Source organism: Zootoca vivipara, chromosome 11 (assembly GCF_965207765.1).
Source record: "Zootoca vivipara chromosome 11, rZooViv2.hap1.1, whole genome shotgun sequence".
NCBI classification, from domain to species: Eukaryota; Metazoa; Chordata; class Lepidosauria; order Squamata; family Lacertidae; genus Zootoca; species Zootoca vivipara.
Window position 1 is genome coordinate 40,465,701 of NC_142594.1, and position 20,863 is coordinate 40,486,563.

The following is a 20,863-nucleotide window of genomic DNA, read 5'->3' on the forward strand; positions in this document are numbered from 1 at the left end:
CTCAACACTAAGCTGGGAAAAAATATTGCAGTATTCCAGTTCCCACAGGTCTGGGGTGATTTTTCCAGCTTCGCGATCAAGACTTTAGATTAATTTGCTGTATGGTGACCAAAAGTGGAATTTACTGCCACACTTTATAATAATGTATAGCTAACACGGCTGTGAAGATCTGTGACATAACTCACCATTACGCCACCTATTCAGCTCATTCTCAAGCCACTGTATTGTGTTGCGAAGTGTCTTGTTTCTCTCCTTTTCCCTTTCATATTTTTTCTTCCATTGTTCTGCAGTTAGTTCTACATTGACACATACTGTGTTCTTGATAGTTTTGGCTCTATAAAGGTAAAGTAGATGTTAGCCATGCTAACTGAATACAGGGTTACTAGTCAGCTCATGAGATATTTTTTTTCTGTATAGAATATTTAAACTTTGATCTACAGCCTAAAGACCTTTTCTAAGTAATTAAACTATCCTCCATATTCTACCCACCCACAATTTCAGATACAGCTGCTATACTTTCTTTCCTTAGAACATCACATTTAGACTCCGAGTTCATTTTGCATGTGATTCAGGCAGAGACAGAAGCACAAGGCAGTCATACAGCAGGAAACATTAACCTTAAATACTATCTGCAACTACAACTTATCTGCAGATAAGAGTAAGATTGTAGCAGCTAATAAGCTTAAGGTTAGGTTTGAGGTTATGTATTGTTTCCCACTGTAAAAACATTCTGAAGCAATATACAATCAAGCAAAAGTTAAATAATAATACTATCATTGGTGCTGCCCAAATTCCAGGGGAAGCAAAAACATCTTTGCCTGGTACTATAATGATGACAGGTTTGACACCAAGCAGGCCCCCTGGAATTCCTGCCCCATAAACAGAGAATGCCCATTCCTTCCCCATACTAGAGAAGACTCACTCTTTCATAGTCACCCTCCGGACTTGCTTTAGAGGTAGCACACAGAGAAAGCATCAAATGATATCTTAGGGCCCAGGCAGATTCATATGCAGAGAGGTGGCCGTATAGACATAGTGGCCTTTAACTATATAAGGCAGGCATCCCCAAACTGCGGCCCTCCAGATGTTTTGGCCTACAACTCCCATGATCCCTAGCTAACAGGACCAGTGGTCGGGGAAGATGGGAATTGTAGTCCAAAACATCTGGAGGGCCGAAGTTTGGGGATGCCTGATATAAGGCTTAAGTTAAAGGTCAAAGCCAGCATTTTGATCTGTGCCTGGAAACAAATTGGCAGCCAATGCAGTCAGGCCAGAACTAGTGTTATATGTTCCCATCTTCTTGTTCCAGTTAAAAAAATGCCTTTTTGCATTGGCAGTAGTTTCTAAGCCATCTTTAAGGACAGTTCCACAAACAATGCACTACAGAAGTCTAACCTGGAGGTTACCAAAGCATAGACAACTAAAGTCATACTATCACTGTTGAGATAAGAGTAAAAGACAATCAGAATTAGAAGGCACTCCATGCCACTGAAGCCACTTGTGCCTGCAAAGACAATGTTGTATCCAAGAGTACCCCAAACTGCACACTTGCTCCTTCTAGAAGATTGTAACCTCATCTTGAACATGATACATTTCAACCATCTGAACAGAGGAACTGTCCACTAATAGTGTCCCAATCTGGACTGAACATCAGTTTGTTGACTCATCCAGACCATTAATGAGTCCAGGCACCAATTTAGCAAATCGAACAATGTCAACAATGACTCTGCAGGGCAATAATGCATCAATCTCCAATAGCATATTCCAGAAAGCACATCATCAATCCATTTGTAGAGCTCTATAGTGACTTATATTAAGCAAAGCATTGCTTGCTTTCAATAGCATATTGGCTGTGGAAGACATGCGGGCTTTTTACACTTGGATTGGGAGAGAGGGCCCCTGACTTCAGCTACAAAAGCTGAGGCTGCTGAACAGATTCTTGGGCTGGGGTGTTGTCTTGGGGGGGTTGTGGGGGGGGGGTTCTGTTTGTTTTTTGTCTCTTTATTTTAGATATTTTTATTTATGTGGAAATTGTTCAGTTTAGTTGTGCACTTTTTGATGTTTTATTTATTACTTATGGCGACCTTTGTTATGTTTGTAGTTATGTAATTTTTCCACACTGTAAGCCACCTTGAGCATACAGAAAGGCAGCATACAAATAAACTGATGTGTGCATGTATATAGCATGCACATGGACAATCATTATGAACAACAGCTTACTAGAACTTTGTGGAAAGTCTACAGTTTTGTTTCTGTGGGTGCACACTTTGGACTGTGCTCTAGAAGTTAGTTTTAACCTCATTACTCACCTTTGACCAAACAACAGTGTAGATTTTGTTTCAGATTCATTATAAGATGATGGAGAGCAGCAAATAACAATTGTGGTTCTACAGTTGCCACCTAGTGAATCTTGAAGGATTCTGGTCATTTTACTATCACGATATGGAACATAATTCTGCAAATAACAAAAAAAAGATGGCCTTAACTTGATTTATAGAACTATTTTATGAACTAAGCTTCTACATATGCATTTTGCTTTGTAAAGCTAAAGCAGTACATAATATTTTTATGTTCATTAACCAAGAAAGACTGAACTTCTATATAGCATATTTTTGGACAATATACATATAGTTGATTTGCCCATAATACTAAACCATGGTTTGGCACTATGTGGATGAGCCTACCTGAGTGAAACATTGAGCTTACACACTTTTCTTCAAATCCCTGTGAAAGTGGAACATCAGAGTTTAGCTTCACTTTTAAAGGGTCCTAGTTTAGTTTTAAATTCAAACCAGAGGTCCTGGTTTAAAACAAACCCTGGTTTCATTTCAAGCCAACTTCAAACCATAGGTTCTAAGGCTGGCTTGTTAAACTAACCATAACTTTAGAAACTAGGATCTATGGTTCAAATGCCGTAAAAGTGAAACTTAACTTTGCTAAGTCTTCTTTATGCCCTTCTTCAAGGAGCAAAGGGGAGGAGGAAGTGTCCAAGTCTGACATACTGCTCAGACTCATTCAGGTACTTCTGCTTAGTCCTAAACCATGGCCTAGCATTACATGCAAATGTGGCCCATATCACATAAATGCTGCTGTGTATTTGACAACTACAAAATCACTGAAAACTTAATCTGCTAAATTTCTTCAGATATGTATTATCCTTATCCCCCGATGAGTGATTTCATCAAATGTTTTCAGAATAGAAATACACTTACACTGTTTTCAGCTAAAGCAGAAATGACATTTCCAAGAGCCGATAAAGACTTGTTGATGTTCTTAGCTTCATCTAGCACAGCACCTTCCGCTCCAGTTTTACTAACCTGCAATAATGTAGGCAGTTGTAAGAAAGTTTAAACAAATAAATTTTACAACCCCCTACCTTGGTTCAAAGAAGCCTCCACACTTATAGAAAGTCCATGTAATGGGTATAAAGAAAGTCCATGTAATGGGCTTTCTTTATACCCCTTCCCACTGAAACCCCTCAACCTCCTCCCCCTGCCAAGCTATGTCATGCATTCCAAATAATAGAAAAATTATACTCAGTTAGTAGATTGAATTAAATAAGGTTTCAAACCTTGTGCAATTTGTTCAAGACAATAAATGGATTTTCATGAAATTGTAAATATATAAATATATATAAATCCCTGAGTGCCAGCATTTTTGTATGTGAAAGCAATTGTCAGACTCTTGCAGACATTTTAATTTATACAATTGAACCCATGTAAGAATATAATATGTAGTCTCCCCATGAAATAGCTGCAGCTGCTAAGGTCTCTGTTCAAATTATTATGATTATAGGACTCAACTATAAAACAATCTGCAGAAGGAAATAGGAACTGCAAGATGACAATCAATTACACTCACTCTCTTGTTCAATATAAATGTGAATAGATCACCAATACTGCTTCTTCTGCATTTTCACTGGTATAGATTCTCCGGATTTATCACTGTATTCCTCAACTTCCATGGTTGGTAATGGAAGTTCATTTATTATAGCTACCAAGCCATTACACAATTCCAAATAATTTGTTGTAAAAGGAATAGATGGAAACCACAATACTTCCCAGATGTCAAGCAAAAATGCCTTGCCTTCACAAACTGGTAAAGGGATGTAAATATATTAAGCTGGCAGAATATTAAGTTAGCTGAACGAGTATCACTAATTTCAAAAGGAACTAACTTAGCCTGAATCCAATTCAATATGACCACCTTACTCCAGAAGCAGTAGCAGACTAGGGCGTGTGGTAAGATCAAATATTGAAACTGGGAACACAATTTATTTCAATTACATACTTAGTTCAATCAGCTTCAAAATATAAATGTATTATTACCTTTTCACTACCTGCCAAGTCTACAAGGTAAAGCTTTCCACTCAATTTCTGTTCTGTTTGAGTATTTTCTTGCTTTACATTAATGAGAAAGATGCTATGGCTTCGAGAGCTATGCTCATTCATGTCTGTAACGAAATTTGAGTTGTGTAAGTATGCATTCTGGCAACAAACCTCAGCTGTTTGTGCATCACAAGTGATTAACAATCAAAGGGGAAGAAGCCAATTGTTAAACCTATAGCAACAAACTACATGTCCACATGGAATTAGTCAGCAGTGATCTGCCTAGTACATGAAATTATGCAGTTGCTTTTATACAGCCACACTGATTAATCCTTATGACAGTAGAAAAAGTAACTGAGCTAAGCTTATTTCATTTCAGAAGGAGTGTGAAAGGTAGCTGCTATCTCCAAGCTGGTATCCAAAGGTGCTCCAGGCTCTTTCCTGTCTTGGACCATGAATTTTCAAGAATTGTTGGCAGAATAGTTGCTCTAGACAGAAAATTTAACCAGTGATAATTTACTATAGAACATGTCCACATCCAGCACACACCAGTATTTTCTCCATCCAGGTGCCACATTTGACTTGCAAGATCTCATTTTTTAGTCACAGGGCTTGCCACCTGAGATGCTGGCCACAGTTCAAAAGGAGTACAATAGTCAAAGTCTCCTTCTTTTCCTGCTAAGAGGCACCCCTCCCCTCAAAAGCTCCTTTCCAAGTTCTCTTAATTTATTGATAGAACGGCATTCAACAGCCAGAAAAGAAAAGGCCTATAAGCAAGCTGCGGAGACTAGATTTTGAGAGTATCATTGCCAGTATACTTCCATCCCCAAGCATCTTGATGAAAACATAACGCCCTCTAATCAGCTGGGGAATTTTGTCACAGTCCATGGTCACAACTATCACTTGAGGGCTCTGAGTATTCCATGGAGGCTGGTAGTGCTACCACAGGTGGAGGCAGGGCCAATGCTGAAGCAATCGCTGAGTGCTGCTTTACATTACAGACAGCCTGCACAGGTTTTGTCCATTCGCTGTTGGCCCATTTAGTTGTTCCCTTCTGTTGGCCATAGCAACTGGGGTTGGGGGGGGGAGTAGGAGAGAGGTCTAGAGGAGAACAGTGAATAAGCACTAAAAGGAGGAGGAAAACTCAAAGTTTGGATTAAAGTTTTTTTTTTAAAAGTACCGTATCTGAAGAAAGGCACTGTAGAAAATGAAGAGAAAATCATGGACGAATGAGAACTGGCTCATGCCAAAGATATGTGAAAAAGATTCTGAAGACAGGGGTTCAAGTAGGCATTCTGAGCAAAGGCAGGAAGTGAACAGAAGCTCCAACAGGAAGAGAAGAGTTACAGCTTCCCCTGAAGTCAAAAGATTTCCTGCCTTGCCAAACAATTGGAAGAACTGAACACACTTTGAAGATCTCCAATACCCAAGGGAGAACACCAAGGGGAAACGGAACCATTTTGGAGCAAACTGAATACTGTACCCAGTTCACTTATATTGTATGTACTTACAATTTTATAGAGTTATATGCCCAGAACAAGAACTGGCAATTTGTTAATAGGATAACATGAGATGCTCTTTTTTTAAAAAAAAAAATCTTACAAAGTAAACAACTTACTTGTAACTGCTACATGTCTATTAGATTTTCCTTCATCTATAGTATCCATAACTTCATCTGGACTACATACAAAACGTTCAGTGCAGCCCTGTGAAAATATGAACATAAGGTAAATAACATATACAAGATTTGTAAAGGAGGCTAACATACTTGTGTAATCTTTATACTCACCTTCACATAAGGTACTCTGTTTTTGTCCTCATGTACAGAAAGATTGGTCTTAGAGACTGAAAGAAAGAAAAAAGAGCATTGAGAGTTACCCTCATCAGAAGCTACAGAATGAACAAATAAATACAACTTGCTATTCCGGTGTTCTTTTAACCACAGAAAGCTCATAAATACAGCATGATCACAACAGCCATCTCCCATTATTCCTCAGCAATGATACTCAGCAAGCACTTCCTTGCAACCTGGAGGTCTCAATTAGCAATCCTCATTAACAGCTGTTGATTGACCTATGAATTTGCATAGGCCTGTTTTAAACCAAGCTAAGTGGTCATCACTATATATTGTGGAAATAATGTCATAGGGCAATTGAGTGACATGAAGTAATAATTCCTTTTATCTGTAACAAACCTACTGCCAACCAGCTCCATTTGGCAATTCTTAACTTCTACTGTTGTGCAACAACATTTATCCATTTACATTCTCCTTGGATTTTATCACTGTCTAGACTTTGTTGTTCCTTAACTCCCCCCCCCTCCCCCAAGCCAGGAAGTTTTTAGTCTTTCCTTTCAAGACAGACATTCCAACCCATGAGGTATAGATTCCACACATTGAGCCTTTTTGCAGACGCAGATTTAGGGGAGTGTGATCCATCTGTCCGCACTGGGGGCGCTGCAACAATGACACAAGACAAAAGGTGAGGGGTGGTGTCAAATTTCGGTATTGCACAGGGCACCACTGAAATTTGAAAGCCCAAAGTTCACGGCTGCTTTTTGACATGAGGTGACCAGAACTGTCCTATTGAAAATATAATTGCATCATGGATTTTTATGATAGCATTGTATCTGTCATTTATACATAGTCTGCTTTCTAATATTTCTCCATTCTGAATTTGCCTTTTGCACTATTGCAATCTTTTAAGCTGTTATTGAGCTTTCTATGACAACACCAATTTCTATTTTCTGGTTAATCATCAAAAATAAAGATATATATGTATATATGGTAAAATTTTATTTATATCCCCCAAATTAGTCCCTTCATTATTCTGGTTCTTCTCCTCCATTGCACACTTAAATCTGTTCTCGTGTACATAAAGCTAAAACAGAAATCCAACTGATTATGCTTCCCATTCTACCTTTTGGTTCAGAAGACAGGTGCAAGATCCAAATTTCATTACATCTTGCTTGCAACTCTAACTGCTCCTATTCTCCCTCAAGGGGAAAAAAATGTACTCACCATCCAAAAGGTCCCTTATTTTATCCAGATAAATTTCAAAATATGACACCTAAAAAAATATAAGGGTGGGGGGAGGATAGTAACCACTGCCCAATCAAAGTCAACAGCAACTGATTATTAATGATCTGATGTTATTCTTGTGAACCACTTTGAGAATTGTTATAACTCAAAACCAGTACACCAATACCATAGAAAGGGTCTGAAAACTTAAACAAATATATCTCTATAGTAAACTAAAGGTAAAGGTAAAGGGACCCCTGACCATTAGGTCCAATCGTGACAGACTCTGGGGTTGTGGCGCTCATCTTGCTCTATAGGCCAAAGGAGCCAGTATACAGCTTCCAGGTCATGTGGCCAGCATGACAAAGCCGCTTCTGGAGAACCAGAGCAGCACATGGAAACACCATTTACCTTCCTGCCGGAGCAGTACCTATTTATCTACTTGCACTTTGACGTGCTTTCGAACTGCTTGGTTGGCAGGAGCTGGGACCGAGCAATGGTAAATTAGTAAACTATCAGGCATTAAATCTTTGAATACCATTTGCACACATCATACAGTTAACACACGTCTAGTGATGTATCTAAAGATATCACTAACGGCCCCAAATATAACTAAGATACAAAGCTTCATACTTGCAGCTGAAGAAATACCATTCAACACAATGGCACTTTGCAGAATGTTAAGTATTTATATCTAAAAGAATGCTATGAAAATCTATAATGTTGATGATCAACCATGCCCAAACACCTGTGAAAATTATCTGTTTTAATCCCACAAGTAATGACTATTTGTACCCCACCTATCATACCAAAACAATATGTCTTAACCACAGATCCCCAACTATAATCTATTTCATTTTTCACAACCTTTGAAAGAGCTTTTCTAGCAAACCACAATGTTCTATTCCCATACTAGATTTTTAGATTTTGAAAGAAAATAAATTTACAAAGTGCTGACACATAATGCTACATAATATAGAAATTATTCTACCATTCAGTCTTATTAAACCAATTCTTTTAAACAGAGAACAAGCGATGGTTCGTGACATTTTAGGAAGATATTTTTAGTGGTTTATTATACTTTGGTTAATTATAGTTTACATCATTTGAGAGTCATACTTTCAACCTAAACTGTCATGGGATCTCTAAACCAGATGGAAATTGTGCATCTCTTAGAATACTTAGAATTCTGTTGTCTTGAATTTGATTTTTGTATAATTTTGTATAAACAAACAAACTTACCTTAATATGAAACTCCAAATTCTCATCCATGGAATAAATATAATTAAAAATATCTTGCACAATCCTTGGAATAATCCCCATTCCATCTACATCATGTAGCTTCCCCTGGATTAGAAAGAAAGAAAGAAAGAAAGAAAGAAAGAAAGAAAGAAAGAAAGAACAGACCACATACGTTATAGATTTTTAGAACCCTAACCAGAAAGTATTTAGGAAATGCCTTTATAATCAATTAATTGTCTAAACATTATTAGCATGAAACCACTTTGAGGTTCTTTACCATAGATATTCTTATGAAATAAATAAATCAGTGTTTCCCAACCTTGTGCCTCCAGATGTTTTGAGACTACAATTCCCATCATCCCTAGCTAGCAAGACCAGTGGTCAGGAATGATGGGAATTGTAGTCCGAAAACAGCTGGAGGCACAAGGTTGGAAAACACTGCAATAAATAAACCAGCCAAATTTAATTAAGTATGTTCCAAAGATTTCAATTGTGGGGAGAGAACAGCTGTTAATTCACACACTGCAATAGGACTTACAGCCCAATCCCAAGTATGTTTACTCAGGAGTAAGTTCTATTGAGTTAAGTTATACTTAAATTCAAAAAAGGTAATATGCTAAACCTTGGGTGAGATACACCATATATTGGAATAATCTGATTTGCAGTTATCGTTCTTTTTGTAAGTTCCTAAAATGAGCAGTTAACTATCCTAAGGTGTTGACTCAGGCCACATTTAACCATAGCTGTACTTAACTTTAAAGTACTCAACCTGAAGTGTACTTAACCCAAGGTATGACTGTATAGCAGAACTTGTCAGCTAACTTTGATTTTTTCCCCCCACACCTGGAGGCTTTACTCCCTGAATATGGAAATAGGGTTTAGGTATGTTTAGAGAAGTGTGTCCCAAGTATGCATGACCAAAATATCTTACCTCCATAGTGTGAGTTTTCCCAGATGATGTTTGCCCATAAGCAAATATTGTACCATTGTATCCCTCAAGTACATCTAGGGTGAAAGAAAATGCATACTAATGATATATCCACAACTCAAGTGAACCACCCTGCCCTGAAACAGATACTATCTTCCAAAAGTATTTGAACAAATTTTGCTAACAAGTACGTACTTAGTATGCAGCATGCCATAAAGTAACCTTGCATCTGGTGAAGCCTTGTAAGCAAGTCCCATAACATACTAACCTGAGGCTGAAAGAGGGACAGAATTCCATCCCTCCTTCGGCAGCCCACTGTATTTTGCAGTTGGGCAAGGGGGTGCTCTCCTGAGGCAGCCGCTTGGTTTCCATGCTGGACAGATTTGGACAACTCCACTACATCTCCACTAGTCCAGAGATTCATCTGCATGCAATTCCCTGTCAACTACAGCTAATAGGCTTTCAGCTATACTCATTCCTGAGAAAGGCTTCAGGAGTACCAGCTTCCTTGTGGGACATCTTTAGGAGAAGAAAAGGCTAAGGAGTAAACCCTACACAACTCCAGAGTGGAGTCCCTAAGACAGTTGGATGGTGTATTGCACACCTCCTTTCGACCACTCCTGCAGCCAAGCTGGTGCCAAATGTATTGTTCTGCTTTCCTCTGGACCACATCAGCAAAGCCAAAAAAGGGGTGGGTCTTGCTGTTTATGCAGCCCTGGACCGCCATAAAGACTGCCCAGGCTTGTGCCCAGACAGGTCACTTCAGTGCTTCTAATACAGCAAAAACAATGCAGGAGGCAGCAGTTACGAGTTACTGGTCTCTGCAGCCACAGCAGGTGCTGCGATTTTCCAATGGTTTGACTTCATCCCTGGAAATGCACTCCACTGTCTCTTGAGACAGATACAATGTCAACAGCTAATAGGCAGTTGTATAAATTCAGGGTATCAAATATACAGGTAGCAGGAAGGAGAAGATCTAAATATCTAAAACTCCAGAAGAAGGTAACCAGTAAAAAGCCTGAATTTATACTTGCTCCTCACAATACAATGTTCACATCTGGGAAGACTAAAGACATCTTACAATTATATGTGTTGCCAATATCAAAGTTCTATAAGCAGATATATCCAGATGTAGCAAGGTAGCCCTAGATTGTGCATACCTATACTTTCAGCCAATATAGGGACAGAAGGCCAATCTGTCTTACTACATAAATATCTCCTTGCCTGCATCGAGATGAATTACATTATGCCCCACAACCCCATTTGCAATTCATTTATTAAGAAGTCTCCTCTTACCTTTGACAATCTTTTTTGCACAGTCATTATATACTTGCTCCTGTGATGTGTGTGACTGGAACACGCGGTCAAATGCATAAGGCTTGGACTGAAAAATATACAAAAATAGAACTATAAAAATCAAAGTTAGAAATTAAAGAGACCAGATCTTTACATCTCCTCTTTTAGCTTTGCACCCTTTCATATCCCTATAAGAGCCACAGCAAAAATGAAGTTATATTCTTGAAATATCATCCTGTTCGAATATTGAATGGTGTTTTTTGTTACCAAACAGATATTAATGTACCCTTTGCTAAAAGTCTGTGAAGTGTGAAAACAGATTCCCTTACTGATGAGGCAGGAATCCCTTTTAAGAATAAAAATAGAAGTATTGCCAAGGGGGAGTGGCGTTAAGAACAATCCAGCCATGTCAGGACCCACTGATTTCATTTTTTTAAAAAAAGCAATGGTTAACACTCCTCATTCATAACTGTAAGATTATAAAGTACTGAAATTTGGCTGGATCATGCTCAATACATTTAGAGGCTGAATTTCAAGCAAATAAATGGCCTGAAAATAAGCCTCAAAGGTATATCACACGTTACCTGCTAAAACAATGACTACACTGAGATTGGGGAGCAAAATTCCTGCTAAATCTACTCCAAAGTAAATCTCATTTAATTCAATGGGGCTTTAATAACATAAGGGAGAAAGCCGATGAAGTAGAATTTCACAACTTAGTCTGAAAAAAAGTTTTAACCATGACAGGTTAAAAAGAGGGATCATATATTGCATTTGTATATTGTTACAGAAGATACAGAATACTTTGACCAATTGAACCACGTCAAGGGAAACAGCTATAAACAGCAACGTTGATTCAAAATCCTTTCCATTAATATATGTTTTACTATGCATTACTATCAAATCCAGTCTACTGTTAAGTCAGTTAAAACCCTGTCAACACAAAGTTATGCTATTTACATGTCTGGACACCTGTCACTCTACAATTGCTGGAGAAAGCCAACATCTGTGAATATGGAACATAGTAAGTGTCTTATACCAAATTAGAGCACTGGTCATCCAGCTCAGTAATTGTCTACAAAGACTAGCAGCAGCTCTACCACCGAGTTATGGTCCTTATAGATTTATAATCAAAATAGTACATAGAGGGTTTCGGCAGGTGGGGGGGGGTTGGAAGATGCCTGTGCGTGAATTTGTTTTATGTGTGTAGATCAGTACACACTGATCAATGCAGAGTCTTCGCAGTAGGGCTCTGTTTTGATGGCATGAGTAGTCACGACGAACCGGTAGATCCTATCTGCTGCAGCCTTCATCCGCCATCACAGCCATTACACTACTATCCCTCACTGAACTACACATACAAAACAAGATCTGGTTTGCTTCTTTATCTGCAGTCATTCCCAGATTGTTGATTGCAATTGGTGCCATCAAGACCCCACAAATACAGTCACCAGTATTGCAATAGTTGAGAATGGCAACCAAAACAATGTTGTGATACCAAGGGCAGCCAAATGTGGCTCCTGCCAGGTAAGTAAACAAGTGGTACTCAACTTTATCCAAATCGAAGGAAGGGACAAGCTCACACAAAGAGCCATGTGAGTGTAGGTAAACTACAGCCCACTTGGGCCTTTATTTTTTTATTGAATTCCATGTAACCAAAAATAACTATAATCCTTTTGTCAGCAAATATCTGATCACATGCTAATAAGTTCTGACTTTGTGGCTCCTTGTTTGTGTAAAAGTGCTATTTGGATCCATAGAAGTGTTAATCCTGACTAATTCGAAATAACAGCTGAAGCAGATGCTTTATGCCATTTTGTTTTCTTAGTATGTTTGTTCTTTGCTCTAAAGTAGATGCTGATATAAGAAGCAATGTATTCTCCATGTATAGTTCAACATACAGCATTACAGCTGCATATAAATACTGAACCAACACCTATGTTTTCCCATCCCAACACAAGCATGCTTAAAAATAGAAGCCTGCCCTAGACCTGTTTCAGGCTCCTCCCTTCCCAAACCAATTAATTGTTTTTTTGTTGTTGTTGATAGCTTTTGATCTGATGTAAATTCTGACCCATCGCTCCATATTTATTTCTTAAAACTGAAGAGGAAGAAGATAACAGCAACATTTATGGCTTTTGGTTTTCCTTTCATTTGAGCATCATGTTGAGTTTTTGCAGCTATATCATCTTTGTGTGTGTATCACCACAAATCTTTTTCATAATCATGCAAAGCTGTAACACACTAAGTTTTAGAATATAGAGGAATTCCCCAACACCAAGTATACAAATTTACAATCTTTTCTTCTTTGTGCTGTCCAGGAAGGGACCATTTAAGTCACCTTCTTTTAATATGTCAATAAGTTCATCTGAATGCAAAACATGGCTAAATGTTTGTAAACAAAGTGCCAGAGAAAGCAGTAAGAATCTGTCCAAGAGTTTCAACCATTTTTTTGGAATATGCTACAGTATTCTGCCTTCCTAAACCTACTTAAAATGTACTTTTAATTCATGTTTTCCAGTAAGGTTTACAAATTATGTAAATTTCAAAGTCCATCAAATAATACCCTGAATTATTATTTAGGACCACTAAGGCATTAAATGATCCCTCATTGCTAAGATAAGTACTATAAACATATGGTAGCTTTTGTTAAAGCCAGTGTGAAAACTATTAGCCAAGTATGTAAGTGCACCATATTTTGATATGCAAAACCCAAGGCAAAATACATTTGGAAGACTAAGACATGCCTCAAGTTTTGTATTAGACAGTGAAATATCTGAGAGAAACGTATGTGCAATTAGAAGATAGACTGCTCACCCATGGCGGGTTGTATATATTTCACGCTAGCCCTGGTTCACTTGCTCATTGAATACTTTGAAGCTCAACAGCAAGTATATCGTTTCTCCCATCTGACTCTGCTCCCATTAGAGCTGAGCTTACTACTTCCATTCTATCTCCCTCCTCTAGTAGCCAGTCACTCCAGCCTACTCATCAGTTGGAGAACAAATGCTGTGGAAGCAAGACAGACAATAGGATTAAGCCACTAAGAAAAAGGACAGGTGACAATATGGGGGAAGCAAAAGACCGTCAGCTACAGCTAACCCAAATGTCAAAGATGGGGCAGAAACTCTGCTCGAAGAGATAGTAAAGAAGCGAAGACAGTGAGTCAGAAGGAGAGAGAAGGCATTACCTTGTAGCATAAGCACATCCTGTGATGTCTTTCTCCATGCATTTCTGTTGATGGGAGACAATAAGAACCCATCTTGCACATACAAACCTGATCTCATTGTGCCTACTAAGGTCTACCATGTACTTGGGCTTCCCTATTTCTAACTATGAGTAGGAATCATTTCAAACTACTCTGTTGCTTCGTATGGATGTCAAACTTAAACTAAATCAAAGTTTCGTGCAACATAAATAAGCCTATCTTACCTTGTCAGATGAACCAAGGTTCAAGGTTTAATTCTCCTGGTCAAACTATAAGTTTTAAGCCACAGGACAAACCTTGGTTCAGCTCATGGTTAGTTTGGGAAGAACTAGACCCCATGCCCGGGTTCAGACAATATGCGAAACCAAGTTGTGGCTAAGCTCAGCACAACAGGATAGCAACTAGGGAAGAGCAAAGTGATCGTGATCTCCTATTTGGAAGCCCACACATACCCAAAGTCATAGTTTGGTTTAGTGTGACATGCAAACCAGGTCTGTGTCATAACCCCCAGGCCTTGAAGTTGGGTTGTTGAAAATCACCCATGGTTGTTAACCACTGTTTGAAACACTGGGCATGACAATCTGCAGTTAAGTGGAGGCAAAAGCTTCAACACACCTTCTCCCAGCTGCAGGGTGGTGGGGAGAAGATTGCACAAGTCCAGGAGGGGACTAGGTCCTATCCTGATAAACTATGGTTTAATATTTACAGGTAGATAGCTGTATTGGTCTGACGTAGTCGAAACAAAATAATAATAATAATAATCATAATAATAATAAATTCCTTCCGGTAGCACCTTAGAGACCAACTAAGTTTGTCATAGGTATGAGCTTTCGTGTGCATGCACACTTCTTTTCTTCAGATATGGTTTAATATGAAAGTCAAATATATTCTTTCCTTGAGAAAAACTGTGGCCTAAACTGTACATATAGGTTTTACCTGTGAGGAGCCTGTAATGTCTCAATGATGGAATGAACAATAAAACCATCTAAGTTGCTTAAAAATAGTAATAAATGTGCATTGTGGCTATAAAACACTACCAGAAATAATGGCACAGACTGTTTTCATACTCAGCCATTTTGATAAAATGTTCCCAATTCAGTCTACAGCAGGCATAGGCAACCTCTGCTCTCCAGATGTTTTGGAACTACAACTCCTACCATCCCTAGCTAACAGGACCAGTGGTCAGGGATGATGAGAGTTGTAGTCCCAAAACATCTGGAGAACCGAGGTTGCCTATGCCCGGTCTACAGGATGGGAGGCTAAACTGGTTGCAATTAATTCAGTTTTTCAGAGCATCAACTGGATTCCCTCCTGGACAGACTGGCTTACCACAGTTATGAAACTGTGCCAAGAAACATAGTCAAGTAACTTTCAGATTAGACTTCTGTAATGTATTATACATGGGGCTGCCTTTGAAGACTATCCATAAACTGTAGTTTGCTCAGATTACATTTTCTTGAGCTAACTAGGCTCTGGCATTGGCAGCCTAATTTACCAATCCTAGTACTTTTCCAAAACCAGGCCTCTACACAAGCAAGTTGAAATGTTTAGCAGCAGAATGCTGAATACATTTTAGACAAGGAAAAATAGGAGAGCAGACTAATAAGAATGAATCTGCACTATAGCAGTATCTTACTAGCTCACATCTCAGAGGCTCTGCACTCCTACTACAATTCCTAGTTGCAGGGCCTCAAACACTAATTGTTCACTAATATCAATGAAATTTTAGCTGCTGCTCATCGTATCACTCATCATCTTAAGGCTATATCATGAATCCCATCTGAGTAAGTATGCCCCAGATGAAATTACTCTTCCATGCCCAAGGCTTGGGGAGGACACAATATATTGTGTAATCTCTTGGAAGCTTGCCATATGCTTTATAGACTATATTGTTTATCTTCACAGCAGGCAAATTGACGATTACCAGAATTCTTGTTTTAGAGATGGGCAACAGAGAGTGAGATACTGAGTGCCTAAAGACAATCAATGAGCTGGGATTTGACCAGATATTTTGGTGCAGCTGGCAACACTGTTACAATGTTAGAATCATAGAATTGGAAGGGACCCAGAGGGTCATCTAGTCCAAACCCCTGCAATGCAGGAATCTCAAATAAAGTATCCATGACAGATGACCATCCAATCTCTGCTTTAAAATCTTTTATTTAACAAGATTTTTCATTTTACAAGAAAAATCTGTTAGATATTATTAAACATATCCAAGACACTCTAAATAGGAATGCTAGATTGTAAAAGGAGACACATGATTGGCCAATAATGGCGCTCTCTCTGTATATATGTATGTGTCTCCACACAGTTTGTTGACCATTTAGTGACCCAAACAACATACACACACACAACCCAATTACTAACACATTAGTCTGTTCTAATGTCAACAGCATGCTGAGCATTTTCTAAGTCCAAGCTTAATTTATCCAGATAAACAAACATTAACAGCCGGCATCTTTTAAAGTTTTGAAAAGTAAATTTAATATTGCAGTTCAATAACTTGTTTTACCAAGTTAGTTGCTTGAGCTGCATGCTAGTTTTTCAGGTGTTTGATGGGTGGGGCTTTGAAACAAAAACAAACTACAGCACCACAAAAAAGCTTTTATCAAGCCAGTTTTAAAATGGGACTCTAGACCAGGAGTCCCCAAACTAAGGCCCGGGGGCCGGATGTGGCCCAATCACCATCTAAATCCGGCCCGCGGATGATCCAGGAATCAGCATGTTTTTACATGAGTAGAATGTGTCCTTTTATTTAAAATGCACCACTGGGTTATTTGTGGGGCATAGGAATCTGTTCAATATTTTTTTCAAAATATAGTCCGGCCCCCCACAAGGTCTGAGGGACAGTGGACCGGCCCCCTGCTGAAAAAGTTTGCTGACCCCTGCTCTAGACTTAGTGTGAAATCATGCTGAAGATCAGAGACGATTTTAAAACAGGGCACCTGTCTGAGGAAAAAAGGAAGTGCAGTCTTGTAGAAGAAATGTTTAACAAAAAAAAGCTATGCACATTGTTAAGCGTGCTGTCAAACGGATACCATGAGTTTCACCTATGGAACTCATTTTCATCAAGTCATTGTTCTCTATGATGAAAATACTTTTTGAAAGTGCTGACTTCTATCCAAAGTATTTAAACATCAACAACTATTTCAGTTATGTTAAAAAGCTTATCTTCCCAATATAAACAAGCAATTTTCTTCCTTCAGTAAAACACCCATTCATGAGATTTTTGAAGTACAGTACTGTGAATTCCATTCAGACGCCAAACATACAAACTTACCTTAGAGAGTTCTAGCTATTAACTATTAGCTGTCCACCTACACCTATTTTCATAGTGGCACTGAAGTTTTACTATAGATGACATTGCTACAATATCATAGCCACCATTAGTACAGTTCCAGCATCATATCTGTAACGTGTTTGAACTCTACTTGCTTAATACTGCTTTATAGTCTGGCAACTATCCCAGTGTATGCAAGGTTCATTATTCAATATTTTACAGCCAGTTAACTGCAAAGGTGGAAAAAAGAACCTTGGTACAAATAACTGTCAGCTGATTTCTTTGGAAAAGGCTCAGTGGCAGAGCACATGCTTTGCATGCAAACCGACTCAAGTTCAACTCCCAGCATCTCCAGGTAGGGCTGGGAGAAACTCCTGCCTGAAGCCCCAGAGGGCCGTTGCCAGTCAGCTGAGGCAGTACTAAGCTAAATGGACCAATGGCCTGACTTGGTATAAAACCACCTTCCTATGCGGCTGGTGTCAAAACCCCTGGGATGGAGGCGGGGGCTGAGAAACCGCTACACCACTGCTCTCTATTGCAACGTGCATTTTACAGCATCTGTTTTTCTATGCATGCAATAGAGCCTGCACCCCTGGTAAACACGGAACAAAACAACATCACCACTGGAGCGGCTTTTGTGTGGAGCGCTAGGAGCGTCTCAACTCCCTTACTCAGCAGCTGGAATTATGACATTAGGAAGGTTACCTCTTCCCCCCCCCCCATTTCAAAAAACCCCACGGCCAACAGATTTCACAGGCGCGGCGCAGGGAGGGAGGCAGAAGAGGAGCGGGCGCTCCTGCAGCCAACGCCCGACCCCTCAAAACGCCCCTGAGCCCCCACTTCGACGCCCTTCCCTTCCTCTTCTGCTCCCTCAGCCCCTGTTCCACCACCGACTCACACGCCCCCTCACTCACCCCGGGGTGAGCCCACCCTGTTTCTCCCCTCCAAGCGCCCCGGCAACAGCTTTCCTTCCGCCCTCCCCCCACCCGAGGTGCTTCACACCGCCGCCGCGGTCCTCAGAGTTTGCTGGGTCATGGAGCCCCCACTTTTGGTTCCGACCACCCGGCAGGGGGGCTCCGGCCCCTCTTCGCCGGCGGGGCGACCCCCTCGCCTCCCCCTCGCACTCACCGCGATGACGACGGTGTCTTCGCCCTGGAACTTGGCGATGTACTTGTCGCCGCGAGTCACCTCAGAGTCGTTGAGAGGCCTGAAGCGGCACATCACTTTGATGTTACACTCCGCCGGGTCCGCCATCTTAGGCCAAAGCCGTCTCCTCCTCCTCCTCCTCTCGGGCGTTCAACGCCTTATCAAGCGGCCGCGTCTCCAGCCGCCCGCCGCCGCCTCCGGCCTACCCTTCCCCTGCCTCTGGCAGTGGTGCGGGGAGACTCTCGGGTCGCAGCCGTGAGGAGACCCGCCGCGGCCGAGAAGAATGGGGAAGGGCTGCTCCGCCCAGGGCCGCCGCCGCTGCCGCTGCTGCCGCCGCCTCCTGCACTCACTTCCTTTCCAATATGGCAGCCATGGCGGCGCCTGCAGCCGGCGAATCCGGGCCCTCCCCTTCTCCGGGCAGAGGCAGGGCAAGGGAGAGGGGGTGACGTCACCCACTGCAGAGAACGCCGCCGGCTCACTCCGCCGCGCGACGCCCCGCCTCGGACTTGCTGCGCACGCGCGGAAACGACCCTTTCCCACCCAGCCCCGCCCTTTCGATAAAAGAAGCCGCTGTGCTGTATATATAGAACAGACTTTCGATACGACGCGAGCTTCCGTCTCTTTTCGACGAAGAGTCCGGGCGCGCAGGCGCACGTGGTGGAGGCCGGTGGGCGGCAGCGGGATTGCGCCTGCGCGTGAGCCTTGACGAGGGAAAGGTAGAACGAGGCGCTGAGCAGCGGATAAAAAAAAATAGTTTGCAGGAGGTGCAAAGCAAATAGACAAAATTGAATCCTGTGCTGGCCGTGCACCTGCTTGCTTTTCAGTCTCGGATTTCTCCCTGCCTGACCGCTTTTGCATTGTGTGTTACTGGATTATAAAACTGGATTGTTTTTGTTTTTATCATGTTTTGTTTTTTTGCATTTTTATGCTGAGATCTAGCCATGAGATGAAGGATGGTATACAAATTTAATAAGCAAATAAATAAAAATGGTATTCTGGATGGGCAGGGTATAAATAATAAATTATTATTATTATTATAGGAAGTTGATACATTTATACAGCAAATAGAAACTTGCCAGCTATAACAAGATACATTATTAGTGTACTGGATATGTCAGAATAGTCTACATTACGTATAATGATTTATTTTTTAGGATGCTTAGCTTGTTTTAGGAAGTGAATCATAAATGTAATTAATACTGTACTCAGTGAGGCTGTTCAATCATTCTGTGTCTCACAGGGGTGGCCCAATACATTTTTGTGCCTGAGGCAAAACATCATGCTGCTGCCATTGTATTGGCATCAACTTTCTTCCGGAGAGTTTGTGATGGTCTCCCACCACCATTTATTTTGTTATTATAAAATGGATAGGCTATATTAAATTGTTTTATATTGTATTGTGCTTGGATTTGGAGATTGTATTTCATGTATATTGTGAGTTGTGTTCTTGAGCATGTTTCTCAGAATGTGAACTTTAAATCGTGTAAAAAATTACGCTTGCTTCAACATTCCATTTGACCACTATTCCCATAGTCATGTAAGATATAATTGTGGTGAGATAATTGTTTCTGTTGCATCAAAATTAACTCTGCCCCACTGCTGAAATGAATCCCCTTCCTACCTTCAAGAAGAAATAAATTTTACTTGAAATGAGTCCTGTTTAACAGAGCTGTGAAGCACACCAGCTTCGTTTCATTCCACTCCCCTTGTATTGTGCTTGAAATAACTGTTTCTCCCCTCCCAATATACGTTCAAGCATCGATAATCACCTGATCTGTGTATGACATTTGAATTATTTGGCCTGTTTTCATTGTATAATTTTAGCTTGAGGGGGTGTCCGAAAGACAGCTAAAAGCTTTGGGGGGGGGGAGAGATGGAAACAACTAGCGAAGGTCCCTGAATGTCTACCCCACCTATCACTGAAATGATTTCCAATGTGGTTTACCAACAGAGTTGGACATTTTTTTAAAAAAACTATTAAGTTATTTTTGTTCCTCTGGCCCTTCCTGCAGTTCTGGAGTGTGAGGGAAACTGGTTGGTTGGAGAGCCAAGTGTTGTTTCCAGCAGAGTGGGGAAGCAAACTTCTCAGCAGCTATTCCTTCTCTGGCCAAGCTGTTCTTCCATTTATCATTATGCCCTTTCTTGAAAGGGCTGTAGCTCAGTTCCATATCACATGCTTTGCATGCAAATGGTCCCATGTCCAATGTCCATCATCTCCAAGTAAGGCTGTCTGAAACTGTGGAGAGCTTCTGCCAGTCAGTGTAGACCATATTGAGCTAATGAGCCAATGATCTGACAGTACAAAGTAGCTTTGTATGTTCCTATGAAAGGCAAAAGGTGTGTCTTCCCAGTGGACCTTGGATGGAGAGCTTGCTTCTCTTCTGGTCCTCCAACCAAGGGCAACTGGCAGTTC

The 20,863-nt window shown here is 40.5% G+C and overlaps 1 protein-coding gene across 1 annotated transcript in view; it reads right to left on the minus strand.

The window, feature by feature from the left end:
- The window catches only part of KIF5B (kinesin family member 5B), a 33,186-nt gene extending 14,372 nt beyond the window's left edge, over positions 1-18,814 (minus strand). The window contains exons 1-11 of the mRNA XM_035129176.3: positions 18,433-18,814; positions 10,814-10,901; positions 9,521-9,594; positions 8,590-8,694; positions 7,348-7,396; positions 6,118-6,173; positions 5,947-6,034; positions 4,329-4,453; positions 3,213-3,317; positions 2,310-2,455; positions 186-334 (exon numbers count right to left, since the gene is read on the minus strand). Coding sequence (XP_034985067.1) covers positions 186-334; positions 2,310-2,455; positions 3,213-3,317; positions 4,329-4,453; positions 5,947-6,034; positions 6,118-6,173; positions 7,348-7,396; positions 8,590-8,694; positions 9,521-9,594; positions 10,814-10,901; positions 18,433-18,558 — 1,111 coding nt within the window. The 5' untranslated portion in view covers positions 18,559-18,814. The remainder of the gene's footprint in view (positions 1-185; positions 335-2,309; positions 2,456-3,212; positions 3,318-4,328; positions 4,454-5,946; positions 6,035-6,117; positions 6,174-7,347; positions 7,397-8,589; positions 8,695-9,520; positions 9,595-10,813; positions 10,902-18,432) is intronic.
- Positions 18,815-20,863: the final 2,049 nt, after the last annotated feature.